This window comes from Aspergillus neoniger (assembly GCF_003184625.1).
Source record: "Aspergillus neoniger CBS 115656 unplaced genomic scaffold BO87scaffold_5, whole genome shotgun sequence".
Lineage (NCBI taxonomy): Eukaryota > Fungi > Ascomycota > Eurotiomycetes > Eurotiales > Aspergillaceae > Aspergillus > Aspergillus neoniger.
The window spans coordinates 567,657-593,543 of NW_020291133.1; the positions used below are offsets into that span (position 1 = coordinate 567,657).

The 25,887-nt window shown below is 48.9% G+C and overlaps 11 protein-coding genes across 11 annotated transcripts in view; 5 read left to right on the plus strand and 6 right to left on the minus strand.

Moving 5' to 3' along the window:
- BO87DRAFT_413209 (uncharacterized protein) overlaps window positions 1–462 on the plus strand; it is a 2,534-nt gene extending 2,072 nt beyond the window's left edge. The window contains exon 9 of the mRNA XM_025626556.1: window positions 3–462. Within this exon, the coding sequence (XP_025483293.1) occupies window positions 3–335 (333 nt within the window). The 3' untranslated portion in view covers window positions 336–462. The remainder of the gene's footprint in view (window positions 1–2) is intronic.
- A 2,501-nt stretch (window positions 463–2,963) lies between these two features.
- BO87DRAFT_413210 (uncharacterized protein) lies at window positions 2,964–3,689 on the plus strand (the record flags this gene model as incomplete). The annotated part of the gene is made up of 2 exons (XM_025626557.1): window positions 2,964–3,109; window positions 3,176–3,689. Coding segments are annotated over exons 1-2 (654 nt in total), but the record flags the coding sequence as incomplete, so codon positions are not given.
- A 917-nt stretch (window positions 3,690–4,606) lies between these two features.
- Window positions 4,607–5,464, plus strand: BO87DRAFT_394072 (uncharacterized protein; the record flags this gene model as incomplete). The annotated part of the gene is made up of 1 exon (XM_025625097.1): window positions 4,607–5,464. The coding sequence occupies one exon, from the start codon at window positions 4,607–4,609 to the stop codon at window positions 5,462–5,464; it is 858 nt and encodes a 285-aa protein (XP_025483295.1).
- A 926-nt stretch (window positions 5,465–6,390) lies between these two features.
- Window positions 6,391–6,946, minus strand: BO87DRAFT_351854 (uncharacterized protein; the record flags this gene model as incomplete). Its single annotated transcript, XM_025621158.1, has 2 exons — window positions 6,391–6,721; window positions 6,810–6,946. Coding segments are annotated over 2 exons (467 nt in total), but the record flags the coding sequence as incomplete, so codon positions are not given.
- A 4,305-nt stretch (window positions 6,947–11,251) lies between these two features.
- BO87DRAFT_186881 (uncharacterized protein) lies at window positions 11,252–12,206 on the minus strand. The gene is made up of 4 exons (XM_025618456.1): window positions 12,019–12,206; window positions 11,750–11,963; window positions 11,607–11,672; window positions 11,252–11,533 (listed from the first exon to the last, which is right to left on the minus strand). Exons 1-4 carry the CDS (start codon window positions 12,153–12,155, stop codon window positions 11,459–11,461), a joined length of 492 nt encoding a protein of 163 aa, XP_025483297.1. The 5' UTR covers window positions 12,156–12,206; the 3' UTR covers window positions 11,252–11,458.
- A 297-nt stretch (window positions 12,207–12,503) lies between these two features.
- BO87DRAFT_373480 (uncharacterized protein) lies at window positions 12,504–13,634 on the plus strand. The gene is made up of 2 exons (XM_025622559.1): window positions 12,504–12,808; window positions 12,930–13,634. The coding sequence occupies exon 2, from the start codon at window positions 12,989–12,991 to the stop codon at window positions 13,463–13,465; it is 477 nt and encodes a 158-aa protein (XP_025483298.1). The 5' UTR covers window positions 12,504–12,808; window positions 12,930–12,988; the 3' UTR covers window positions 13,466–13,634.
- Window positions 13,635–14,508: 874 nt separating this feature from the next.
- Window positions 14,509–16,349, minus strand: BO87DRAFT_373481 (MDR family MFS transporter). The gene is made up of 4 exons (XM_025622560.1): window positions 16,227–16,349; window positions 15,280–16,174; window positions 14,746–15,206; window positions 14,509–14,681 (listed from the first exon to the last, which is right to left on the minus strand). The coding sequence occupies exons 1-4, from the start codon at window positions 16,311–16,313 to the stop codon at window positions 14,565–14,567; spliced, it is 1,560 nt and encodes a 519-aa protein (XP_025483299.1). The 5' UTR covers window positions 16,314–16,349; the 3' UTR covers window positions 14,509–14,564.
- Window positions 16,350–17,377: 1,028 nt separating this feature from the next.
- Window positions 17,378–19,428, minus strand: BO87DRAFT_413215 (putative MFS multidrug transporter). Its single transcript, XM_025626558.1, has 4 exons — window positions 19,219–19,428; window positions 18,260–19,148; window positions 17,742–18,199; window positions 17,378–17,681 (listed from the first exon to the last, which is right to left on the minus strand). Exons 1-4 carry the CDS (start codon window positions 19,342–19,344, stop codon window positions 17,535–17,537), a joined length of 1,620 nt encoding a protein of 539 aa, XP_025483300.1. The 5' UTR covers window positions 19,345–19,428; the 3' UTR covers window positions 17,378–17,534.
- Window positions 19,429–19,863: 435 nt separating this feature from the next.
- BO87DRAFT_413216 (uncharacterized protein) lies at window positions 19,864–21,895 on the plus strand. Its single transcript, XM_025626559.1, has 4 exons — window positions 19,864–19,933; window positions 19,998–20,614; window positions 20,663–20,925; window positions 20,975–21,895. Exons 2-4 carry the CDS (start codon window positions 20,007–20,009, stop codon window positions 21,610–21,612), a joined length of 1,509 nt encoding a protein of 502 aa, XP_025483301.1. The 5' UTR covers window positions 19,864–19,933; window positions 19,998–20,006; the 3' UTR covers window positions 21,613–21,895.
- BO87DRAFT_448388 (putative aldose 1-epimerase family protein) lies at window positions 21,766–23,257 on the minus strand (the record flags this gene model as incomplete). Its single annotated transcript, XM_025628295.1, has 3 exons — window positions 21,766–22,115; window positions 22,193–22,891; window positions 22,972–23,257. 3 exons carry the CDS (start codon window positions 23,255–23,257, stop codon window positions 21,919–21,921), a joined length of 1,182 nt encoding a protein of 393 aa, XP_025483302.1. The 3' UTR covers window positions 21,766–21,918.
- A 643-nt stretch (window positions 23,258–23,900) lies between these two features.
- Window positions 23,901–25,602, minus strand: BO87DRAFT_351865 (cytochrome P450; the record flags this gene model as incomplete). The annotated part of the gene is made up of 3 exons (XM_025621159.1): window positions 23,901–25,082; window positions 25,158–25,430; window positions 25,504–25,602. 3 exons carry the CDS (start codon window positions 25,600–25,602, stop codon window positions 23,901–23,903), a joined length of 1,554 nt encoding a protein of 517 aa, XP_025483303.1.
- Window positions 25,603–25,887: the final 285 nt, after the last annotated feature.

Genomic DNA, 25,887 nt, shown 5'->3' on the forward strand with positions numbered 1-25,887 from the left:
AGCAGAGCAGTGACCAGCAGAGCAGTGACCAGCAGAGCAGTGACCAGCAGAGCAGTAACGCGCAGAATAATGGCGAACATGATCAAGAGGAATGGAATAATGAGGAAGATAGCAGCCAGGGAAACGGCAGTGGAGAGCAGGAATTCGGTGAACAAGATAGCGAACAGCAGGACAGCACAGAGCAGAATATTAGCGGGGAGCATAGTGTGCTACAAGATAACCATGGACAGGACAAGAAGGTAGAAGAAAGCAAGGAACCAGGAAACAGAGAGACTGGTGAAACAAGGGTACTGGAGAATGGTGACAACACTGGCATCCCCAGTAGGGAGCAGTGACGTGGGTATAGCGGCGAGCAGGAGTACTTGAGATCCATTATCACTACGGTTCTGATGTAATCCACTATAAGATCAGTGAGTTATAGCATAGTGTAGGCTATCATGGATGATGCGGTGTAACCAGTCCAGGATGCGTTTCAAATCTCAAATGGACTGGACAAGTGCTGATCACTGATATTTTGAGGCTGTGCGTTAAGAATAATGTTATTGACTTCCAGCTTTGATGTATCAACCGAACTTCAAGGCTTCTACAGCGTTGATTTCTCCAGGCCGAGGAGAATACTTGATTTATGTATGATACGGCATTGCTGTCTACGTTAGAAGGGTTCAATTGATCTGATAGCAATAACCTACAATTGACATGCTCAACTACACCGGAGGCTATATACACAGTGGGCATGCTATTACCAGAGTTGACATGTATCGGAACAATCATACTAGCCTCACTGGCGTCTTGTGTACTAAAAATTCTGGCACGGTCAAAATGGTATCTTGAGGGTCGTAAGCTTCCTGAAGAATCATCATATCACTGAGCCTACCAAATACTGGGCCTGCAGATAGTACCACTCTGTCGAATGAGAACCTATCAGCAGCGCAAATCGCCTAGGAAGGACAAATCCTGTCATGAACTCTTGAACTGATGATTTGAAGCCCTTTGACGCCATTCTGTCTGTCTTCTATATACCGGACGTCAAATAGATAGGCTGGCCTTCTTTAAATCAAATTCTCAATATAAAAACATACCACGGCATTGCTACTACCATTAGAGCATAATATATGGTCATCGGCGCCATCCCGAAGGTCACGATTACAGGGATGATTCTGGGTTTCCCATGGATGTCAGGATAGTTTAAATGCTTCCCAAGCCGCGTAATCTGATTTGCCAGGAGATATTGACTGAGGACCATAGCGAGGTACTAGACGCTCAGCTGGACTTTGAGGATGATGGGCTAGTTTTGCTGTTAATGATGATTGAAGATCACATGGACTTTGAAACTCCGTCCCTCCGACTACTCCGTTGCCCGAGTATAAAAGATCATATAGCTATCATATAAAGCTGTATCAGCAAGGTGATTGATTCATTCTCAAAGAAGAGAATGTCAGAACTAGAATCATCATCCCACGGCCAGTTGCTGATGGCTAGCGTTCCCAGGTACCAGAGAGCAAGGAGCACCGCAAGCTTGAAGCGGCCTTCGTCACCTGGTTCTGACAATTCCAACCTGCCAGCGTTATTAAATGCCCTTCATAGCAATCGGCTCACAATCGATGACTATGAAGCCATACTGGGTATTATTCCGTTTTCTATACCAGTTGGGTTGTGACAATATCTGTCTGAATTGGACATAGTTCGGGGGTGCGGGCCCATATTGCAAGGCAGTCGGCCACTTATATGAAGGCTTCACCTTGTCGGGAAGGCAAGATGATCAAGTTGATGGACCTTGAGCTGGATCATAAAATGCTGTGTCTCGCGTGTACTAGCCGATTATCTGTGCAAGTTAGATATCTCCTAAATCCACAACACTAAAATCAAACAGATCATCGTACATCCCAAGATGAGCGAAGATACTTCGCATAGAGCACTAGATTCACTTTTCGGGACCCCTGCTTCTACTCCATACTAACGCGCTATCTGGCGGAGATAGAATCTGAGGACGGTGACATATGCCATCATTTATTGCAATGTTTTCGTAGCAGTTCTTGATACTGGGGTAAGATCCCTCTAAAATTGAATTGTGGCCAACGACCAACATGAGTGATATATTCGGCATTGTAAGAAAATCTATCTTGCCGTGTTCTTTGTGCTCTGGCCCTGGTCAATGGTGAGTAGTGGTGGTGGGCTATGTTGTGAATAATGAAGAAAGCCCACGGCTTGCGTGGCCATTCTTGGAGCAGAGGGTCTGATATTGGTAATCAACGCTAATTTTGATGATATATATACTAGCAATGACCTGGAGTATAACGACAACTTATCACGTAAGTGGAATATAATATATGAGTCTAAATGATATTTTATGACCGACTGAAAGGGAAGGGTGCATGTCTGAGTAGTACTAGTAATGGGAGAAGTATGCCACCACAAATGGCAAACCACTACTTATAATGTAGCCTCTAGCACTAGAAGTCTGTGCACATTAACTGCAAGGTGCCAGGGCAGGTCAAAGTCACTTGTACATTTTCACTTGCCCCATACCACAGTCTCCGTCATTGTCAACCATCAGTCACAATCACTGTTGTGACGTGACCATATGAGGCTCGGGCGGTTTGAAAGGGCTGATAGTGAGAGCCTGGAGCTACTATTGGTTCAGAAGCTGCCAAAAACCATGGGGCATGAGATTGACTTAGTTAATCTGAAGGTCAGGAATTATCTACTGTGGATGGATTCATCACTGCTGCTATACCATCCGGGAGTGGCAGCCTGTGTATACGGTATTAAGTTCTGTCTTCAACTACTAAATCCTTCTCGATCCTGGTTGGCTGACTTCCTACAGCGAGTCAATTCCTTCCTGCATTGCTGCGGGGAACATTTTGAATCATGTGGAGGTCATGTGAGGAGGCATGGGAGGCCCCAGCCTCGAATGCAGTTATCGTTTATTGCTTGTCACCCAAGGGGTTGCCGACACCATAGAACTTCGATGTCCTTTGCACCACCAGAACCAGCAGCCATGACAACTATCAGCCTTCATGAGGTGATCTTTGTGGATCAGATCAGGAAGTCACCGGTATCTTGTATTTTCCGCACGATATGGTGCGGGAAAGATTGTGTCTTGAAAGTGGTAAGTGTCATGAAGCAGTCGGCCTAGTATCCTTGCCACGGCTGTTGACCCTTTGATTACACGTAGTATCACTCTCCACAGCCATTACCTGTTGGACGTCGAACTCGCCCGCGAAATCGCGAGACCAATCCATTCAAGTGCGAGAGCACAGCCTTGATGCGACTACGAGAGCATGGCTTCTGTGACCGAGGAGATATCCCAGATTTCTATGGTCTAATCGAACACATAAACCCAGTTCAACATCTACCATATCTTCAAGACTTCATCGAGGATACCTTGTTTGTGAACGCAGTTTTAATGGAGTATATACCAGACGTTCACCCAATTGATCTATCGAAGTACTCTCCAAAACGGCTCCATAAGCTCCGGCAGATACTGTTTGAGATTCACCGTGCTTGTGTTTACCATGGGGATCCGTATCCTCGTAACATGATGGTTCAGATGAACTCTGATAGAGTCTTATGGATGGATTTCGACCGCGCACAGACATTCATGTCCGAGTCGATCAAACAATCTCACCTGAATTGGTTGGAACGTGAACAAAGAATGATGGATGAATTTGTTGATGGCCTTGTTAGTCTCCGATGCGTAACCCTTCTCCTTTCTTATCGAAACCTAACCCAACGACGGTGTAGACAGCCGATGCTAAGCTTGGGAGGATTCATGAGACCTGGATTTGCTACTATGAGTATGTAAGTCGATACCTCGCTAGTATATCCAACGGACTAATATACCGCAACAGAAGCTTCAGACCCCCTCGGGATGAAGACAAGGAAGTATCGCAAGACAATATATAAGGGGCAATAGTGACTGCACGGGCTAGAAGGCTCGAAGTTACTGCTTGAACAAGTTTATTCTTTGGTGGAGGTGTAATCACCATTGGTGCCCCAGGAATCAACTAGAGAGGGATACCTTCGGAAGGGAGGAACATTAAACCGGCAAGGCAGAATCTTGATTAGGTAAGTGATTTTCCAGGCCCCCCACTTCTGAGTCTAACCCATTAGAGTTATTTGATTCCATAGTTCATTGGGAGTTTAAAGACAACAATTGACTTTCCCCTATTGCAATGCCTTATTGAACATGGCCTATGGCCCTTTGAAATGATACCAAAGCATACTATTTACTGTCATGGCGGCGCTACACGGTCACTGAATGCCCAGGAGCTGAATGAATCCACTCTCGCGAAGTACTTACCCTTTATATACTAGGTTGATCCTAGGTATACTAAGTCAAAGATCAACCTGCTAGGCGAACAATTACCTTGTTGCTTACTTCTGTCTCTGCCTCCGCTCTGATGGCTGACATTGGTCCGTCATGATAAACTCTGGGTTGAGCTGCCGAATACGAGGTCGGCTGACCCCCACTTCTTCTCCCACACAGGCATCAACAACTTTCTCGTCATCATCATCATCACCACCACCATAGTCTGCGCGCCTCCCTACCATCTTCCCCTGCATCTCCACGACCACAGTCCCCAACTGACGGCAGTTCACCAGAATGCTTCGCAAGAAAGAAGTCTACACTAACACCATCTCCCTCCCCTCCAACATCCCCCGTCAACTAGCCATTGATATCCTCCACAACCACGGCGAGATCATCTCACTCAACCCCCTCGTTATCTCCCACCACCCCATCAAAGCACCGCGCAACGCCCCAGCAGATGAGTACTACTCAACATGGTACGAGATTACCGAGCGAGTGCGCTACGTCCCCGGCACCATCAGCTTCAGAGGCTGCTTCCACGACGAACCCTGGGGGCTGAAAACCCACACCTACGCACCCATGGGCGTTGATCTGCGCAACACATATCGCATTGTGGAGGACCCAATCAATGACCCGTCGCTTGAACTCGCAGTTACAGAGTCCGTGGGCAATAATAAAGGAGGACTCTGTCTGCGCGAAGACGTCGAGATCGAATGCAACTTAACACTGATTTCGTTCGTGAAGAGCCAGCTGCGCGCTGCATCCAAGGTATTAGTGGATCGCCTGATCAAGAAGGCCGAACTCCTCGACGCAGGTGTCTTGCATGGTATTATGGAAGACGGAGTGCTCAGGACGTATAACCCAGCGGACCGAACACATACAGCCGTGATGATGCAGCCGGATGATCGGTCACGACGATCGTCATACCAGGTGCCCATGTCGCCGAGTGAGTATTCACGGTCGGAGTCGATGACTTCACAGACGCCCCATGCATTTGCGCAGCCGTATCGGCAGAGTCGTAAGCAAGAATTTACGGCGGAATTGCCAGCTGATACATACTATCCCATGCCGGGGCCGGGGAAATATAAAGTACCACCAGATGGAGGATACCCGGCTGAATTGCCTGCAATGAACGAGAGGCCTGGAGGGTAATGCGCTTCGATGTACACATGTCCCATGATTGATCGGACATCGTGGAAGTATTTTGGATAAGCGTTGCAGCCTATGTTAGGTACAATCATACCCACTGTCCTTCGAGCAGATTTGCGGCGCCACATCTCCTGTGTGCCTGAGCTTTACATACAGTTCTCCAGAACCAACCGCTGGCAGACCCTGCATTAGCCCTGACCCATACTGGGTACACTTGACAGAGACCTGTCAACCGACAACGCATAGCCCGCGTCGTACTCCATCTTCTCACAAAGTAAGATTCTTTACACCGATAGAAGTGACTATTCACCATGCGTGCATGCCAAGAGATAAAACCGCCTGATTGTGATAGAACTCCAAAAGAAAGCACTAGTATTGTTGTTATGCTCCATGGTTGTTATCCAGCATATGGAGACATGGGTTTATTGGTGATGAATGCTGCAGTGGGATATCCCTAATGACTTGTGGGGTAGGAGAGATGGTCATCACCTGCATATGTGCATGGATTTAAGAATACGGGGAGTCTCGTCATATCAGCTTCGGATTGTGGGAAGAATTCTATATATTAGCACATACAGACCATGTCATTACTTGATGTATATCTCACTTATTCCCCTCCACCTTTTCCGCTACGTTTCGAGAGAAAGTGTATGTATGATGTATTAAACACCCTGCAGCCTACGATAAGCTGTATGTCTTCCCAACTATCCAGCTTGTTCATTGGGGTCTGACCCTATCTACCTTCGAAAGGGCGTAGTTGATGACTGCGACATCCTAGACTGTCATGATGATTCAGACTGGGCCATTAAAGCTATGAAATCATTCCTACAACAAAGTGTCCAAATATTATCGATATCATCTAACATGTCTCCATCAAGATAATATGTCACACTAAACTGTACGCCAAGCAAGGATTTACTTGTCGTCCCTATTATACCACCTATCATCGTGATTCTTAGATCCAGATGCTGTGCTACTGCCGACAGACCCAGGAGGATCTTCTAAAATAAGATCATTCGCGTCACTGCCAGCGTGATTGTCCGGCCCTTGGCTCGACCACTCGTTAACGTCAGAAGGCGAAGTCGGCCAGGTATCCTGAAATTCTGGCTCGCCGCTGTCCCATAATTGGAACTTGTGAACATGCGCGTCAGGTCCAGGGACCGGCTGGTCGCCCAAGTAAATGTCTATCTGACCATAGCACTTTCGACAGGCCAGGAAGTTCTGGCAAATGGAACAGTCGTAGGCGATTCCATAGATACACTTGAGTCGGAGAGGGAGTGACGGACAGGTTAGTATACCCACTGGGCCAGAAACAAGCATGGTGCAAATAATGTAGAAGGTTACTCACCGTGAAGCATATTCCACAGAAAAACCCATGAGGTCGATTATATACTTTGCTAGATGGGTACTGGCTGTCAGAAATACTATTGCCTAAAGCCTCTTGGAGAAGCTCGATGATTTCGTCGCCGGCGTCATGGAGACGGGCTAGCTGGTGTGGCGTATACAAGTCATGCTCACTGCCCATCCGGCAGCGTACCGTCGGATCCGCCCCGTTTTCCAGCAAGTACCGAACGGTTTCTGCATAATTGGCCGGCTCGGAGGGCATATTAGGGTCCCAGAACAGCTCCGTGGGCCGAAGTGCCCAGCAGAGCGGAGTCCAGCCATCAATATCGGTCTCATTCACATATCGTCGCCGTTCCGCCGGGAGGTGCACATAGTTTAGAATTGTCTCAACGGTTTGTGCGCGGCCAAACTGCGCTGCCCAATGAAGGGGGGTTTTCTTGGCTTTATCTGGCGCCATCAGAAACTTGGGAGCGGCGCGGTGTACGGCCTTGAAATTTTCCAGCCCGTTGGTAGCAGCAAAATGAATTGCAAGACGGCCCAGTGGGTCTCGAAGCTGAGGCGAGGCGCCCTTGTAGAGCAGATAATTGATGATACTAACACCTGTCCCAAGACACGCAGCTGAAAGAGGATTGTGGACAATGAAGCCGTGCTCCGCGGCGATGTCGGCTCCCTGCTGTACCAGTTCGCGGACAAGGTGTTCCTGTCGGTCCAGATTTTCTTGGCGGTTCATTTTTCCAGAGGGTCGGGGGTTGCAGATGGAAATCAAAGGGGTAGAATTGGGCCCTGGTACTCGCTGGTTGACATCTGCTCCACGGGATATCAATTCCTTAACCGTGTCGAGTTGCAGATGTTGACAGGCGATGTGAATTGCGGCTCCCCACCCCTCTGTGACGCTATGAATATTCAAGCCTGGCTGGGATAAAAGCAGATCAATGAGCTCTGGTGGTCGCTCCAAGACCAAAGCATAGAGAAAGACCGTCCATCCTTTATCAGACGCCAGGTTGATGTTAGCACCGGCCCGAATGAGCGTTGCAACACATTCAAGTTCATTGCATCGGACAGCGGCCGCAAGAGCAGTGTCCTTCTCATTATCTTGTGCATCGATATCCAGTACATTGCGATATTCAAGCAATATCTTGAGAATGACTATTCGCCCCTTAATTGCAGCCTGGTGCAAAGGTGTTTGCCCTCCGGGTGTTGTGTCTGTCGATCTAGCCCCAGATTCCATCAAGATGCGGACAGCTTCTTCATTGGGAGTCGTTCCGCAAGCATCAAGGAGTGGACTCCACCCCGCCTCGTCCCGGTGGTGAATGTTCACACCTCGCTTGATGAGCACCCGGATAGAATCAACTTGGCCTTGGCTGGCAGCCTTGTTGATCGCGGTCGAACCATCGCTGTCTTCTAGTTCCGGATTGGCTCCCGCGTCCAAGAGGAGCTGAAGAATTGGAGCTTCCTCGATGGCGAGTTGAAGCATTGTAGTCCCCTGCGCGTTCTTCTCTATGAGTGGGGAGCCCTGTTCGAGCAGGAGTTGCGCGGCTGCGTCATGATGCCCTTCCACGGCATAAAACAGTGCATTCTGCTTTTTCTCATCAACTAAGGCAATGTTTGCGCCATGCGACAAAAGCCACCTGACGACATCGCAATCCCCAGATGCTGCAGCATACATCAGAGGTGTCATAGCACGGTACCAGCAGTGGTCGACGGCATTGACATCGACCGGGTTAGAGTGGTTAACTAGAACATCCAAGATCTCAAGCTTGGCATCCAGTTGCGTCGTCTTCTGGGACAGAAGCACTGGAAAGGCAGGTTGGTGAAGCTCGTGGTTAGGATTCGCACCGTGGTCGAGGAGCAAGCGAACACATTCTGGATCTCCAGACTCGCAGACAGCCAGCGACAGAGCCGTGATATTGGCACCCGGGCCCCTCAGATTAGGATCAGCCTCACTGTCTAAGAGGGATTCAATAGTTCTGGGATAGCCATATAAGGCAGCAATACATAGAGGCTGCCACCCTCGCTCAGCATCGTTGCCATCAAATCGGAGGTCTACGCTGGCGCCGAGCTGTACCAGAGTTTTCACTGTCTTCCACAAACCTCGGGAACATGCCGCGTAGAGGGGTGTGCATGGTCGGGGCGCATCCAAGAGTGCGTGTTGGACAGCCGCAATTGACCGGATGGTGTGATCAGCTCCTTCTGCAGCTGCATTGAACATGATGCCAACATGGCCATCCTTAAGAATATTAACGTCAGCACCTCTTTTCAGTAAGGTCTGTACGATCTGGTAATGGTCCAACCTGCATGCTAGGTACAGCGGGGAAGGAACGAAGATGCTAGGATCCGGGGGAGGATTGGGGTCCATCCCATACTTCAAAAGGGTATCCACCACGCGTCCCATGTCTAGAAAAACTGCTCTCCATAGAAGCGAAACGGATAAGGAATCATGGGACTGGTTCAGGTAGTAGAGAGCAGCATCTTCATCCCCTACCCGCATGGCCTCAGAGAGCCCTCCTGCCCTGACAGGCAGTTCATGTCCACTTTGACTTAGAAGTTCGTGGAGCCCAAAACTCTGGAGCCCCAATGTCTGAAGGGACACGCCTGCAGGGTCCAGATCACACACTTTCGGCCGACAAAAAGGGTTCTGCATGGCCCAATAAACTTTCATCCAAGCGCTCAACGGTCCATCGGGCTCTAGCAGGACTGGTGCAATTTCTTGAAGTGCTACTGGGGCCTTCGATAGGTGATATGGGAACGATTCAGTCGCATAATAGATTATATCCCGACCATCTGACATCAGTGGTGGAGTGATATGCTCCTTGGAAGAGTAGACCCTCTCTTGATATTCATTGTAGATGCTCAGGAGCTGCCTCTGAATCCTCGCCGAAGTCAGAAAACTATACAAGAACTTACAGGTCCACTGAGGCCCCACTGATCGGATCTCAGTCCATAGGTAACCACCATCGCGTGCGAAAACATCCAAGGTCTCTTGACGAATGCGAACGGGGTTCTGATCTGGTTCCAGCAGCCCGCTTATCCAGGTGATCATATCAGGCTGATCTGTGCTGGATTCGTCATTAATGTCCGGCTGTTTCGCTTCTGGCTCAGAGTGATAGCGACAGAACATGGCCAATTCCTGGGATGTCAGTGGCCGATATCCACACAAGATCCATGTGAGTGTTGAGCGAAGCCAAGTGATATCTGGGACAGCCCGTAGAATCTCATCGAGGACATTCGCAGCCGTGCTGTGTACAGATAGACGGCTGAAGAACTGATGAAATCGCATATATGTCCGTGATGATGGTATTTGGGGCCATCCCGTATAAGACGAGATAATATTAATGATGGTACTGAGAACATCATAATTCATCGATGCGAGCTCACTTAAACGGCCTTGCATGTAAGCTTCTCCGTGCCCACAGGGACACAAACGCGATATAAGCATTTCACTGCGACAGTGTTCCTGTTCGCAGTCATCCGGCTTGTTCAATCCTACTCGGTAACAGTGTAGGGTCATGTTAGGAGCACTGAGCTGGAGCTCTTCCTTCAAAGCGTCGGGTCTCCTAGAAGTTATGAGAAGCTTGGGACGCATGTCTGTAAAGCCATAGGCTTTGGCAATGGCCTTCCAGTACCCCTTCCGACTTTCGGCGGTATCACAATCGTCAGCATTCTGTAGGCACAACACTCTACTTTCTATGTGATCTCGCAGCATTAGGCACAAAATGTCTTGCAGATCCTTGGCGGTCCACCCGTGCTGCAGCAAACTCTGGTTTTCCAAGAGCCAGGTAGTGAAGTTGGGCACGCCTTCGACGAGGCGCGAAAAGCTGTACACCAGAAGGGTACTAACCATGGCGTCCATCGAGTTACGCGCTTGATCATGGCGGGAGAAAGAGAAAGAGTGTATTTCGGCGTCATCTAGGTTTTTATCAAACCGCTCCCGTTGCCATGCTAGAATAACCTGCTCAGCTGCCTCGGTAGTCAACCGTTGGTCTTCACCGTGGATATACAATATCTGGGGGCCTCTGGATGTCTTCCACAATTTATATTCTGAGCTTCTAAAAATTGGATGTGAGTCTATGACGCGTGTTGACAGGAACTGACGGTGCGGAAGGGCCATTGATAGTAGAGATCGTTCAATGGCGATGCGCAATGATGATCTATTCCAGCTGCAAGATCCATTGAAGACCATGTCAGACAACCTAGAGATGAGCGGGCTATGCGCTTCGCCGGTGGGTTCTTCGGGCAGAGCCAACTCAGTACATATACCTAGAATCGCGGTGGATTCATCAAATACCTAGAGTCAGACCTCAAGTCAGAAACAATATACCTCACATAGACCTGTCTATAATGGTGTTTGATCACTCACTGAATCGATCCTTCCCGGTGTCTCCTGATTGGCATAGATGCTAATTATCCGAGTGCGCAAGGTGATGCGGGAGCTGAGAAACAGACCGGTTGATTCCATGGCGGTATTCGCCAACGCCCTGATTGAAGTTGGACTGATGAGATGGCCCCATTCTTCTGTTTTGTGTGTCTCTAGAAACTTCCATATTCGGGCATCGAATGAGGGGGCATCCGTCCTGCGGTGGAAACAGCCCGCGAAAATCTGTCACCATGTCAAAATGAGACCTAGTGCTCGCGTTTCGTCAAACACCGCCATGATCAACTCACAAATCTCACAGTATCGGTGAATATACTGGTCCAAATTGTTTGATGAGAACCAGAAAGCGCAACAGCCTGTACATCCCTGTTGTCAGAAATATAGCCTGGTACCAGCGGACTGCTAAGTGTGCTTCAGAGGAGAACCAACTCTTTCCACAACCAAGGCCCCCAGCTCATAAGCGATAAAGATGATAGATCGACTGTAACTAGACTTCTTCATGTATTGTCAGTATATGTTGCCCTTCTGTGAGAAGTGAATACGTATAAGTCCGATAATCTTAGAACACCTACCCCTACGCTTGACGGTCGAAACTGGAGTAACCCAGCTAACAGTTGCAGTGCCTCTTTCTCCACATAGTACCCAGTCAGATCTCCTAAGAGAAAATGACTTGCATTGCTTTGGTATACGAACTCTCGTCGTTCCGCGTGAGAGGTGAAGTGATCACCGAAGACGGCTTCCAAGCTCATACGTTCCGGCCGCGAGATTCCCATTACGTGCACGATACTGTTTTATTGCATCTTAGTAGGCAGGGCGTAAATCGCTGAAGGAATTGTCTTACTCCACATATTCTGATGAAGTATCATCCTCGCTGGCCTCCTCAGGTATAAATGTTGGTAGTTGCTCGGAAAGTTCGAGGCCGTGGAAGGCCTGACCTATCTTGAATGCAACAGGGTGTTTCGATGACTCCTCCATCATTCTCTGAGGCGCATAGGGATAATAAAATTTTTAGTTGGAGAAGAAAGAAGGATAACAAGCAATTTATGGATGTGTTGCCTCTGAGTCATTCATGGACGACAATCTGTAACTGACGGGAAGTCGCGTCCGTGTAACCCTTTCTTCCCGAACCAAATTAGCCTAAGATTACTGGAGAGGGAAAACCCACCCAAAGATATTACAGGTCAGTCTCACTTCCTAGCATACACAATAGCCCGATTCCAACCATGCAACATGGGAAGGGATACCCGATAGGACACAAAATATCCGATTGGTGGGGACCCTTCAAGAGAGGGACATGCGAGCCTCGCGAGCTAATCAAACACCCTAGGCATTTACTCCATTAGGGTATCACTCACACGGTGTTGCCTTGGAACACACCAGGGGTCAATCATAGGCGTAGGGTAGTCATAAGAAGGATCTCCCCTATGTGTCCTCCCTCGGAGGCTTCTAGCAATTCGACATCGAATCAACCTATCATTCTAGTACGCAGCACACGAAACAGTACTGCAAGACAATGAGTCTTGGCTTTGATGACGAGCTCTGGTTGAGCGACCAGACTGAAGAGGACGAATGCGGGCTTACAGATCCACGGTCATTTTCCTTGGAGTTGACATACCAAGGTCCTGCTGGTGGTAAGTCAATTCCTAACAAATGAAAATACTACTCTCTCGTTAGATCCGTGCTTCATTATTCGAATTCGATTTCACTCCCTGGTGTGACTGACATCTCTGTAACGCGGACGGACGGCAATAGACTTCCGGACTCGCAACAGACCAGGCCAGCTACAGAGACCCATGGTGTCCAATTTTGAGATGGGGCGACGACGCAAGTCTGCCTACCAGGTCAGCTGTGAGGCAAAGGCTATGATCCATGGCAGGTGGGGAGGGAGAGGCCAGGACGCGTGCGACTTGGCCACTCTGTTGGTGTATGAGTTCCAGTTCCATTCCTACCGTGGATGCCGACTCAAGGCAGCCGACATTCGCTTCCGATTCGAGCCGATACCAGGTCAATCAAATGAACTGTCTGTCGCTGAGATTCAGCCAAATAGTGTATTTAAAGTTGCACGCACCGAGCAATCCGAGCAATCCACAACCGGCCTTGAGCTTACGCTTGGGTCCCAGCCACTGGCAGGAGCTGTGAACACTTCAATCGCTATCACCAATTCGAACAATGTGGAGAAGGTTACAGTTCATCACACGGTTGTCACTGGCGACCGACCTGCAGATATCTACGGCAGTCAGCATGAGGCACATTTTTCGCTGTCAGAGAACGTATCACATTCTTGGTGATGTCAGTGATCAACAGGTCCAGCCGACATTAGAATGGCGCAAAGGCCCAAGTCTTCCTGTCAACTCACTGACCATTATTGGTCTAATCGTTAGGAGATTAGTACTGTTCCCATGAGACTCCACATACCACGCTAATGAAACTACTCGGGTTGGAACCCAAGCATATACGTTCACGGTATCTTAATTTATCTCTACTTTCGATAAGGCTGACATTTAGTTTTGTGGCATTACTTATTTCGCACACCAAATGACCCAATGTGAGATTTCCTCTTTACAGCCATTGGCATAGCAGTCTGTAGTAGCTCTAAAACTAACCCTAAAAGAGTCCACAATATAAGCCCAAGAACATTCCCCCATTGTAATTAGCCCCTTTATATCACGAGATTTCCGAAGTCAAAGAACACAGCATTCAGTTATATTGCAATTAGGGATCTCATCGTCACAGATCCGTTCTAGACATTTAAGCCTAATCTTACATAGAACATTTGGACGGTCCGTTCGCCGTAAGCTGCCTCATTAAGTCACTGCCTAGACAATCCATCGCACCACTAAATTAGCCTCTAATAATTGTCCCGATCGGCCAGTCAGAAAACTGGATCCATTCTCTGATCCACTGTGGATCTGTACACAACAAAAATCCTTCGGGAGATGCCCGATTGATTATCTAGCTTAATGGGTTCTCCTGGCCGGTGATTGCTCGACCATACTCCGCTTCTGTGTGCATCAGTCCACATTATGTTCCGTCAACACACTGGCGCGCGTAACGGGAGTGAGAGGTAAGGCAGCCTCATGCTTTCTTGTGTTTTTGCTCTAGCATAGTTGAGCAGGTATTCTGATTGTTGCCCAGAAATTCAATGACTCGAGCAAATTTCGCCTACAACTACTTATCAATGTTAGTAAAAAGCTGTAGTTCGACATGCGAGACATACTTGGCAGCAGTCGAAAGGCCTGTGTGGTCTTGAAGTTTGATAAGTAGTGGTCAGTTGTACCTGTGGACAAGCGGAAGTCGAAGATGAGATGAGAATTTTATTATCTTTATCATACACAGAATTGGTCGAAAAGTAAATCACTAGAGATTCGCCCACAATGAGGGAAACATCTACTTCTCTTCGACTACGGCATCCTCTGGTCCAGTTGTCGCTTTCTCGGTAATCCTCTCCCACTTCACCCCAAAAGCCAAGAAAAACGCCGCAGCTGTAGTGCCGACAGCGACATACTATAATCTCATCTGATTAGTTCCAAATAACAACAGTACCAGTGAAACAAAAAGCAACACTCACGAAGGTCGAAGTAATAGCCTGATTATAAGCCTCCAGAACCAGATTCAGCAGATCCGGAAAATACTGCTTGACTGTATCACGCACATCCGCCATCCCAGCAGCAGACACCAATGCAATCTGATCGGCATTCAAACCAGCATGATCAGCTAGTTCGGGAAGTAGAATCGAGCGAAACACAATACCACCAAGTGATTGTGTGATAGTAGCCCCTAAGTACTGGAAGAATAGATTCAATGAAATCGCGGCAGGCATAAGCTCTGGCTTGTCGCGAACAGAGTGCTGGATAATGAGCGACGGCATTTGCTGTGCCATGCCGACACCAAGACCCTGAATAACTTGGAAGCCGATCCAGTGGCTGGACGGGGTATGGAAGGTCGAGAAGTGCGTGTATAGCGCCGCGGCTGTGCACATGAAGAGGGGGCCGATATACAGCCAGGGGTTGTAGTAGTGAATTTTGCGTGCTGTCAACGCTGTGTCAGATTGTGCTCTAGCTTGATACGGAGAATAAGCGGGGTCTGAGTATGTTGAACGCACCAAAGAAGCCAGCAGAAAGAGTTCCGACTATTTGAGCCAGCACCGAAGCCAATGTTCGCGTACCACTTTGCAACGGGCTCGCGCCTTCCACGACCTGGAACCACTCAGGGAGATAGTAGTTCAAGATACCAACAGACCCAAAGTGAAAGAAGGAGAACAAGATACTGAAGGTGATTGTCCTTCTGGCGACGATATTTCCCGGTATCATTGCGTCCTCGCCCTTGTAGCCTTCCCAGGAGACAAAGATCATAAGCATGACACCAGAGCCCACAAAGAGTCCGATAGTTGTTGCTGAGTCCCATGACTCTTTCGTCCCACCCCACATCATAGCGAGCAGTAACATGAAAATAGATGGAATGAAAATGGCACAACCGATGAGATCCAGATCAATAATTCGTTGGACAGCCGTCCGATCCCGTTGTATGTATGGGGGTCTGAAAAAGCACAGCATGGTAAGCAGCGTCAGAGCACCAGGGGGAAGATTAACCCAAAAACACCACCGCCATGTAGCGTACTGCGTAAATGCACCACCAATGACGGGTGCTAGAATAAGGCCCATGGCGAAGCAACTGCTGCATATGCCGAGCAGCACTGGTTTGGATTTTTCGGGAGATACAGTGAGGACAATAACGAAGCCGCCACTCGCAACCCCGGATGCCCCGATACCGGCAATAGCCCGACCCGCGATAAAAGTGTTGCTATTTGGTGCAAAGCCGCACACTAGGCTGCCGATTAAGAAAATGGAGAAAAATGATACATAGATCCAGCGAAGCGGGAACATTGAGCTGAGCTTTCCTGCTAACGGAGTCAATGCGCATGTTGTGAGCGAGTAGGCAGCTGGATACCAAGCTAATTGCGCGGTATCGTGAAAGTCAGCTGTGATAGATGGGATGGCCTAAGCAAGTTTAGATATACCGATAGACAAATGAGGGGAGTAGGATTAGTACAGTGGCGATGACGAAAATGTCCAGAGACATCAGAAACGCGCCAAAGCATATGCCTCCAAAAATGGCAAAGAGGTTGAAACCGTGCATCGCATTCGGGTTTGTCTCTGGCACCTCATTGTTGACATCATTACTGACCGCATGCTGGCCTTGGGTAGAAGTATTAGCATCCTGTCCTGAGTTGGTAGTTATGCCTGTCTCATCTATGGAGGATGCAGCCATGTTGGGGATATAACTGTTGATTGTTAAACAATAGGAGTAGAGGCTTCTTATAGTCGAAAAGTGAGTCAAATTAATAGCTTGCAAGAGGCCATTTCGGGCTCGTGATCGGGCTCGGGAGAGTGCTGCACCGGCGCGATTCCTGCGACGACACTGAATGTCACCGGTTTCTACCGTACATCCCTGCTTAGCCGCATCCTAAACAGAACTATGAGTCTTAGTGTGGCTTTGCTGGCATTGTGAGAGCGATCTTGCCGCTGGGCAATGAGAAGAAGCAAAAGGGAGAGGATACACAGGGATATCAAGTCGTAATGCCCTTTTCTATTCTATTTGCCATTGACCTTTTTATAAGTTTATCTCTAGTTATGTCCAGACATCTAGGGCACATTTTTTCGCCCGGGCGGAAGGTGATTGACGGGCCAGCCAATCAGCGCCAACTTTGCGATTCGCCCAGCTGAGCCTCGCGGCTTCTTGTTAGGGGTCACCCTTTGGCTCCAAGAGTACGTCGCCTGTTGGACAAGAAGGAATAGCTGGTGTTCGAACGGGGGCCTCGGGGCCTCTAAGGTTTTGTGTGTGTGGCGGCTAGTCAGCGGGTGACAACGAGGCTGGGTAGCCGAGTCCTCTAGTAGGGACCTGTCCCATAACAAACAGAATAGATAAAGATTAAAACTTTAATATTTATTTATAAAAATAAAAATTTAAAAAATTATTATGCATGTTTCTGACAAATGAAAAAGATAAAGAAATATTAATTAAATCTTACTCAGTGGGAAAAGAAATAATATAATAAAATAAACCTATATTATAAAAAATTTAGCTAGCTAATCTTATTACCGCTAGCTGATTAATTATTATTTATATAGAAAATTCCAAAGTTTCTAAGATTTTATTAAATTACCAGCTATTCCTTCTTGTCTAACAGGCAATGTACTCTTGGAACCAAGTGGGGACCTCTAACAATCTGTTTTTCAGCAGCCATGCAATCTAAGGTCTAGTCCAGGCGCCAATCCAGGTTCCAGACGGTCTAAGATACAAAGTATGTTCCTGCTTGGAGTGGCATCCCCATGAACCATGGGCAGCAACGTTGATTCCTCACACAGTGGCCTGCTTGTCCGACTGAAGGTTATCAGTTTGCTCTGTACAATGCATATCGTCATCTTCCTGCGTTGGGCGACTATTGACCCATGGAATTCCGCTGGATAAAATGAATGCTAGAGCGCTACCAGCTATTGGAAGATACTAGTAGAGTTAGCATCGCCAGCTTAACACGGAGGTGACAAGATTGGAAGATTAACTCACAAAGATAGTTGTGATGGCTTTATTGTATGCAATAATAATATCGGCTAAACGGTCCGGAAATGCTTGCACAGCAACTTCCCGTACCCTTAGGGTTCCAGCATTCAAAAGCATCTCGATCTGCTTATTATCCAACGACGCTTGAACTTGTAGCTGCTTCTTCAGCTCGTTCTGGAAGATAGCGCCTCCTATACTTTGCATTACTGCACTTCCGAAGTATTGCGTGAAAAGAACAGTAGCTATCCCAACTGGAATGTACCGCGGTCTGTCCTTCAATACAAGCTGAACTGTAAGCAAGGGAATCTGTGCTGCAAATCCACAGCCCAGGCCCTGAAAGATCTGATAACCAATCCAAGATGCAGATGATGAAGATGTAGTGAATGTCGTATATAGACCGTTGGCGATGCAGAGAAAGACAGAGCCAACGAAGAGCCACGGATTGTAATATCTGAGGTGTTTGGCTATAGTCATAAAGCGTCAGAAAGAATGTGCATAGACGAAGTAAATTATTCGGTGTTTACCTGAAATTCCACAGACAAGTGAACCAAAAACCTGAGTGCACACCGAAGGTAGAAGCATGACTCCGCTGCGGATAGGGCTTGCTGACTTGACAATCTGAAACCATTCCGGTAGGTAGTAGACCGGAATGACGAATGAACCCAGAAACAAAAAGGCAAACGCAATACTAAACATTGTGGACTTGCCCCACAGAAGTACAACGGGGACCATGGCCTCATCGCCCATGTAGCACTCCCAGCAGATGAAGATTGTCATCGTCACAGCAAAGCCAATAAAAAGTCCGATCACAGTCGCTGAGTCCCAGGGATGTTCGCCACCTCCCCATTGTAAGGCCAACATCACCATAATGATAGAGGGTATAAAGAGAGCACATCCGATCAAGTCGAGCTGTTTTAGGAAGGACACACGTTGGGCCCCAGTGTTTTGGGGTGGGTGGAAAAATAAAAGCAACGTCACCACAGTCACTGCTCCTGCTGGAAGATTGATTAGAAAGCACCACCTCCAAGTATATTCAGCCAAAGCACCTCCGATGATTGGGGCGACAACAGTTCCCAGGGCATAAAGAGAGGTTATCAGCCCAGTGAACAGTGGACGCTGCTGAGGGGTTGTTATCAATGCAATGACTGAGAGACCACCCGACACTACCCCAGAGCCTCCAGCACCAGCGACTGCTCTTCCGATTATGAACATTTCGGAACTGTTTGCCACACCGCAAATCAGAGATCCTAGAAGGAATATGCTGTAGAACCCGAGGTATGTCCATCGCAGCGACAGCAATGACGAGAGCTTGCCACTGATAGGTTGAAGAGCGCACATCGTGAGTGGATAGGTAGCTCCATACCAGCCGATATCTGTTGTAGCATGGAAGTGGGTTGATATTGAAGGAATAGCCTTTGAGAGGTAACTTTTAGTTCCACAAAAAATCGAGCAAATAGAACCGAGAGACTATCAATTAACTCACAGTAGCAATAATAGAGACATCCAATGATATCAGGAAAGTGGCTATCATAATTCCGGCCAAGATGCTATAGAGCTTCACAGAGCCGACCGGCTGTGCTCTGAACATCGCGTCAGGACTTGAAGACATTATCAACAAGGTTGGCCAAGATTTCAAACGATTGTATCAGTCATCTATGGTAATGAAGTTATTCGAAATTTCACTGTAGGTTTTATGCTGTCCCTGATCTCCTAACAGTCTACCCATTTAGGTAGTCTGTGGCATAGTAGGCCGGGGCCGGTCCCGGCCCCGTGACCGACTCCGAGGCCGACTCCGAGGCCGACTCCGGCTCCGCGCCGCGCGCCGCGTTGGCCTCTGCCCCCGGCTTCTACCACAGTGTCACTCATCACCCTGGTACTAGAGCTATCTCCCAACACAAAGAGCAATGCAACCCAAAGCTCCCTCAAGGCGGCATGCATGTGTACGATGCATTCAGTTGAAAGTGAAATGTGTTCCGGTTGGAAATGGACGGTGTCAACGATGTGCGAGACTCGACCGACACTGTGCTTTTCCAGACGGCTCGCGTAGGAATACAAGCATCAGGTTAGCCCAATAACCATATACACCTGTGTTGGGGTAGGCTGCCGGGTAACGTTCTCTCCCTCTCTCCAGAAATAGCCGCGTCGATGTCATCCAGCATCAGGTCGATACACTTGCTGCTCAACTATATACTGATAAGGTATCCTATTCAAACTGATGCCTCCCCTTTCCTGCCAGAAGACTATCTCAACTGTTTCAACTAGGCCCCGAGGATGGAGCTGTCACCTATAACAGAAACGCCATTCCCTTCTACCATCAGTAATACTTCGTCACAGCCCAGCCCTGTACCTGAACCGTTCGACGATTTTATTACCCGGGGACTTCTCAATATCACTGAAGGTGAAGAACTTCTCTTGAAGTTCCGCACTGACTTGATGCCCCAGTTTCCATTCGTTATTATACCTGAAGTGAGCTTTGTTGAATTGCGCAAGCAATCTCCATTCCTCCTCTTGTGTATAATAACAGCTTGCCTCGAGCACAAGCCCACTCTACAGCAGAAATTGGAATTTGAAGCTCGAACTGTCGTCTCTACCCGGATAGTAATGAATATGGAGAGGGACATGGATTTACTTCGGGGGTTACTGGTTCATATTGCATGGTATCACTATCATTGGCGCATCTATCATACCCAGGTGTACATGCTTCTTCAGATGGCTATGGCCATCGTTGTTGATTTGGGACTTGACAGATACAACAACTTCAAAATGCAGTGTATCTCTCATAATGGAAAAGGGACGGAGGAGTTACACAAAGGACAAGTACTCTATCTGACTCCTGATGGGCAGCGTGCCTTCTTAGGGTGCCATTATTTATGTTCCAAGTGAGAGCTTCTAAATCGCGGTACAGTGATATTAACTAACAGAATAAGAGCCTCGATATTCCGGCGACAGCTGACTATGAAACATACAGACTGGGTTGAATACTGTGCTGATAGCTTAGGGCAAAGGGCGGAGTATCCCACTGACCAGTCTCTAAAAGCACTAATTAAGATCCAGTTACTTGCTCAGCAATCGGAGGTAGAGATCGAAGACCCTATCCGTGCAATGAGCAAGGACGAGCTGTTCCAGTCTATGAATGTGCTTGAGAATCAAATCGAGCATCTTCTTGTACAGGAAGCACAATGTAATACCTGTGTGTCTATCTGAGACTGACTAGTTTCGCCATTTACTGACCTGACTAGGGTCCCTGCGTTTGGAGCTCAACGCTATTCCTGCTATTGTTCTCGGGCATGCTCTTCGGCGACAAAGAGATGTCCATTGCCAGTATGAGAAACAGCAACTGCTCACCATTGCGCGTTCCGCGTTCAACATTGTGACGGTATTCCTTGCATCGCCGGCTTCGGTCACACCTAATCTTCCTATGTTCAGTTACACATCCATCTGGTACGGCCTTCTTGTTTTATCGAAGCTTTGCTTGCTTTCGGATGCCGCGACAAAAGGCAAGGCAGTCGAAGTCTATAACAAAGATATCCACAACCTCGGCCTTGCTGCTATGCAGAAAATGGAGGCAATGTCACGAAGAAACGATGTTTGGGATAATTGCCGTGCAGTGATTGGATCCATGCTCTCATGGTTAGAGAGCAGTCGGATACAGCCCCAATCAACACAAGTTCAAGGAGATACACCAAACACCCAGGACGCTGAGAACCCTCATATGCTACCACAACCAATACCCGAAGATTCCCCTCGAGCCACAGAGTCTGCAGCGGTAGTTGAAGATTGGGATGCTACCGTATGGCAACACATGTTGCAAGATTTGACCTGGATAGGGCTACCGATGGAGCAGCAGTTCACTGTAGATCTAGCCTACATGCATTGAAAGCAATGTGACTTTCATACCCCTGTCCACCGGATTACGCTGGCTGAATTATGTTTGCTTCAATCTTATTAAACTATGGTAAACCTTAACTAGATTCGCAACCTATCACCGCGCCTGCGAAACGGAACCTTTCCGGTCTCACTTCCCCATCGCTGACCGGTGTACATTCAGTAGCCTTCATCGATGCGATAACGCCATCAATTCTCTTTTCCTGGGACACTGGCTTGACATGTGAAAATTGCGCCAGGTGATAGAAGCTTCAAAGCTCTGCGCTGCTATAATTCTTGGATGAAATGAAACTTCAGTTTACCGTGCTGCTCCGTCAACATTGAACTTATATGTCGAAAATGTAGTATAAAGGCCGTCCATCCCCCAGACTGTCTTTGACTCTCGTTGCCACTGGGGATTATTGATTCCGTCAGTCCAGTCTTGCATTTCCAGTGAGATCGCTCCATACTCCGGCACTATACCAGTACCTTGCTTTCGTTTGAGTGGTACTTGATCTGTGTGACAATAGAAATATATCAGTTACTACTACTAAGCTCAAGGGCATTTATAGGGGGGCAATAGAGAAACACACCTGGTTTATTATTCCAGGTGTGGACATGCAAGGCTTCCTGGTCCGTATAAAGTTCGACCTTGATCCCCGAACGTGCTGATGAAAGTGACGCCACGGGATGATCTTCCTTTTTCCACGGCTGAAATCGGGAGATGAGGAAGGTATCATCGTAGCCACGACTACCGGGCTTCCCTATGCCATAATGCCCCACCGTCTTCGGTGCTGACCAAAAGTCATACGGCGAACCTTTCTTGTTGGCTTTGAGATCTCCCGTCGGGATCCCCTCGTCATCCGTCCCGATCCGCAGCCCCGAGAATGGCAGGTGCAGTTCATGTTCTAAGATTGTTTGGGCCGACGATGAAGAGGAGTTCCCGGAAAGGCCATCCAGGTTCCAGAATACTTGCTGGCTCATATTGATCGGGGACGGCTTGCGGGTCGGCGTCACCCCAAAGGCGATGCGCCACTCGTACGGCGTTACCGTGTGCGTGAGACACGAAGCCGCCGTCCCCGGGAACCCGTTCCAGCTGCGGTCGAACAGGACGAAGGTAATGCTGTTCTCCGTGTGGGACCCGATGTCCAGCGTTGTCCGCCCCCAGCTGTGCTCCCCGCCGTTCCAGGTCATGGGGACATTACCCTTACTCGTGTGGGCGTTGGCGGAGACCTGATGATTGACGCCTCCCAATTCAAACTGAGCGTTGCTGATGATGCCCGCGTATCGACCTACACAGGAGACAGATATAATCTCACATTAGAAGGATATATGTGAAGAGGGCCCTCAGCGAGCGAAAGTTGTACTTTACCTATGGCCCCGTTCAAGAATGGGTTGCCTTCATATCTTGGGTAATAATCTGCCTGGTCAAAGCCCATGACAATATCAATCTCCTGACCGTGGGTATCATTAATCCACAAGTTGGTTAACGCCCCTCCATGGTTGGTAAATGCCAGACGGATGCCTTCGGCCTGAATGACATATTTCCCTTCGTCGTTGGTGGGGAAGAGAGCCGTGGCCGCCGCGAATGGACTCCCCCGGGTCCAGGCGGATTTGATGGCTGCGAGAACACTCGTTGCGATTGTGAAGATTCGCATAGTTGTGGTGGCCAATTACGCTGCGGAAAAAAAAAAAAAAAAAAAAAAAAAAATTGAATGGCAGAAAACACGGTTCCAACAAGTTAGTTGAGGAACTTTCAAAGCTCTCCGAAGATTCGAGGGGTGAGTTGTAGGTAACTAATGGGTAGGTAGTTTAGTCCAGCTCGGCCTGTTATGCTAGAGCGATCAATCAGCCCTTCTTTCAATGACCGGCTAATAGAGAACCGGCGACTTTGGGGGTCGGCCGGCATGCTTGCAGGGGGTTCGAATCTCGCCGGCTAAATCTCCTTTCTAGGGTGTTTAGGTGCTAGCAATTTGGTCAGAAAGCGCCCTTACCGATATTGTTTGTACGGCCTCAGTCAGGAAATGAGCGGGGACTGTATCTGGCTATCTCTTCCGGTTGACATTGACGGATTGCCTCCATCACCCGTCGGTCAGCTTAAAGGCCGTTAACGCTTGGAATGGCCGAGTTCTGAGCTCTTAATCGGGTGTGATTGATATTTTCACCGGAGGGTCGTTGGAACTATACACGCAAAGCTTAAGAGGATCCTGACAAATTCAAATTTACGATCCTACTCAGAGAGTACGGGTATTGTTTCTTGAGCAAAGCCCCATTGACTATCATTGACCGATCAGGCGAAAATTACCATCCGTCCACTACCTTAACCCGCGCACGCACACCATTCCGCAGCTTCATGGTTTTCCCTCTCTTCAGATGGTTGTCCATTGGGTCAAGCAGCGAGATCTCGAATCGACCCACCGTCGCACCCACCAGGCATGCTAGCTCCGCCCGCGTCCACCCCTGGCCGATGCAGCTCTTCGGCCCCGCGGAAAATGTCAAAGAGGCGAAGTTGCTCGTCGCGCCGCCGGATTTCCCTTGCTGGGGCCGCATCCACCGCTCCGGGTCGAAGCGGTCCGCATCGAGGCCCCACAGGGCTGCATCGTGGTTCGTGGCGTGGGCGGCGAAAGCCACGACAGTGCCCTTGGGGACGAACGTGCCCTGGATGATATTGTCGCGACTGGCCACCCGTGTAGCGAAGGGGACGAATGGGTAAAATCTCAGGACCTCGCTGCACACGGCGTTGAGATAGGGTAGTGATTCGATGGTGGTCGCTAGGTGGGTGCCAGCCGCGGTAGTTGTTCCTCTTCCTTCTACTTGCATGGAAGATATGTGGGTGCGGATTTCCTCCCGCAGTCGTGACTGCATAGCGGGCCGTCGACCAAGCTCGTACATGGCCCATTCAAAGGCTGTGGCGGTCGATTCGTGGCCGGCGACCAGGAAGGTCATCACGTGGTCCACGAGTTGTTGCTCGGTGAAGGTTCCACTGGCCAGGGCTATGGCTACGATGTCATCGTCCGGGGGACTTTCCTCGGACTGTCGCTGCCGCTTTTGGACCTTGTGGTGAATCACCCTCTCAGCCACTTGGCGGATATACTGGGAACCCTGCGTGAGCTCGCGATTCTTCCTCACGGGCAAGGTCAGCAGGATGCGGAAGTCGATGTAGTTGCCCAACAGCTCCAGCCAATTGAAGGCATTGGATGGCTCCAGAAACATCTTCCGGTACTGCTCGCTGAGCTCGTTGTGCGGATGGGTGAGCGTGTCGAAATCATAGCCCATTCCCACCACGCCGATAATGTCGAGGGTTGCGCGCGTGCCCCAGTGGTGGAGCTGAACGACCGGACTGTCAGACTTCTGTCGTTGGTCCTTGCTGCTGTCGTCCTCTAGGGACCGCTCGATCAACGAAACCATCAGAGCGGCTTTCGCCCAGAATTTGGGAATCAGGCGTTTGACGTGGCCGGTGGCAAAAGCGGGCAACAGGCCTTTCTTCTGCATCTGCGGGGAGCGGAAGTACGTCAAACGAGATGGTTACCCAAGGGAAGATGGACGGATACGACTCACCCGATGCTCTTCCCCGTCCAGAAAGCCCAGACCGTTACCCGTGAACCGTTGGATGGCAAATCGCGCGAGATTGGTCTTGGTGTAGTCATACGCACCGTGGACTAGCACTTCACTGAGACCCTTGGGGCTGGTGACAAGCAACCTTTCGTTGGAGAGCGCGACGTAGTACCGGATGAGACCATTGTTGGGGATAGTTTCTGACCATCGACGTGCGACGTCCCACGGGAACTCCCTAAAAAGGGAGGTCTGATTGCCGGTAAGAAGCCAGCGGCGCTTGAGAGGGTGGAATATGTCAATGATATTTCCATCATCAATTCGAATCCGCGAGCTGAACGGGTGGTCTTACAGGCGGTGTTGGCAGATGCTTGAACGGTGTGAAGTACTTGGGGTACAACACTAGGGCGTAGGTGACCCGCCCTGCAGCCAGAAGTACAAGGAAGACCATGGCCTTCCCAGGCTGGAAGGCAACGTCAAGCTTGTAAAGAAAGCCATATCCTAGGTAAATGAGCGCTCCTAGAGTAAGACCCAGCCAGCAGGTAAGAAAAGAGAACATGATGATTGGGTTGAATATGGTCCATCCCCCTCTTTGCAGACACTTTCTCCAACTCTGTGGTTTAATACGTTTGGCAGAGGCGAAAGTAAAGTATAAAGTCCCCGGAGCCGGCGGCAATAGGGCTGTTTTGTTCTATAAGTAGCCGGTCCCCGTACGGCCTCTGATGATCAGAGGTAC

Bases quoted from the DNA above. Each gene is read 5' to 3' on its own strand.
- BO87DRAFT_413216 (XM_025626559.1), top strand. From the start codon at position 20,007: ATGGAGCTGTCACCTATAACAGAAACGCCATTCCCTTCTACCATCAGT. The intron at 20,615-20,662 runs GTGAGAGCTTCT...TAACAGAATAAG, and splicing joins TGCCATTATTTATGTTCCAA to AGCCTCGATATTCCGGCGAC. The intron at 20,926-20,974 runs GTGTGTCTATCT...TGACCTGACTAG, and splicing joins GGAAGCACAATGTAATACCT to GGTCCCTGCGTTTGGAGCTC.
- BO87DRAFT_186881 (XM_025618456.1), bottom strand. From the start codon at position 12,155: ATGATGGAGGAGTCATCGAAACACCCTGTTGCATTCAAGATAGGTCAG. The intron at 11,673-11,749 runs GTAGGTGTTCTA...CAATACATGAAG, and splicing joins TTCGACCGTCAAGCGTAGGG to AAGTCTAGTTACAGTCGATC. The intron at 11,534-11,606 runs GTTGGTTCTCCT...AGGGATGTACAG, and splicing joins GGGCCTTGGTTGTGGAAAGA to GCTGTTGCGCTTTCTGGTTC.
- BO87DRAFT_413215 (XM_025626558.1), bottom strand. From the start codon at position 19,344: ATGTCTTCAAGTCCTGACGCGATGTTCAGAGCACAGCCGGTCGGCTCT. The intron at 19,149-19,218 runs GTGAGTTAATTG...TACCTCTCAAAG, and splicing joins ATGTCTCTATTATTGCTACT to GCTATTCCTTCAATATCAAC. The intron at 18,200-18,259 runs GTAAACACCGAA...TTATGACTATAG, and splicing joins ACTTGTCTGTGGAATTTCAG to CCAAACACCTCAGATATTAC.
- BO87DRAFT_373481 (XM_025622560.1), bottom strand. From the start codon at position 16,313: ATGCACGGTTTCAACCTCTTTGCCATTTTTGGAGGCATATGCTTTGGC. The intron at 16,175-16,226 runs GTACTAATCCTA...AAACTTGCTTAG, and splicing joins ACATTTTCGTCATCGCCACT to GCCATCCCATCTATCACAGC. The intron at 14,682-14,745 runs GTGAGTGTTGCT...ATGAGATTATAG, and splicing joins AGGCTATTACTTCGACCTTC to TATGTCGCTGTCGGCACTAC.
- BO87DRAFT_373480 (XM_025622559.1), top strand. From the start codon at position 12,989: ATGGGGCGACGACGCAAGTCTGCCTACCAGGTCAGCTGTGAGGCAAAG.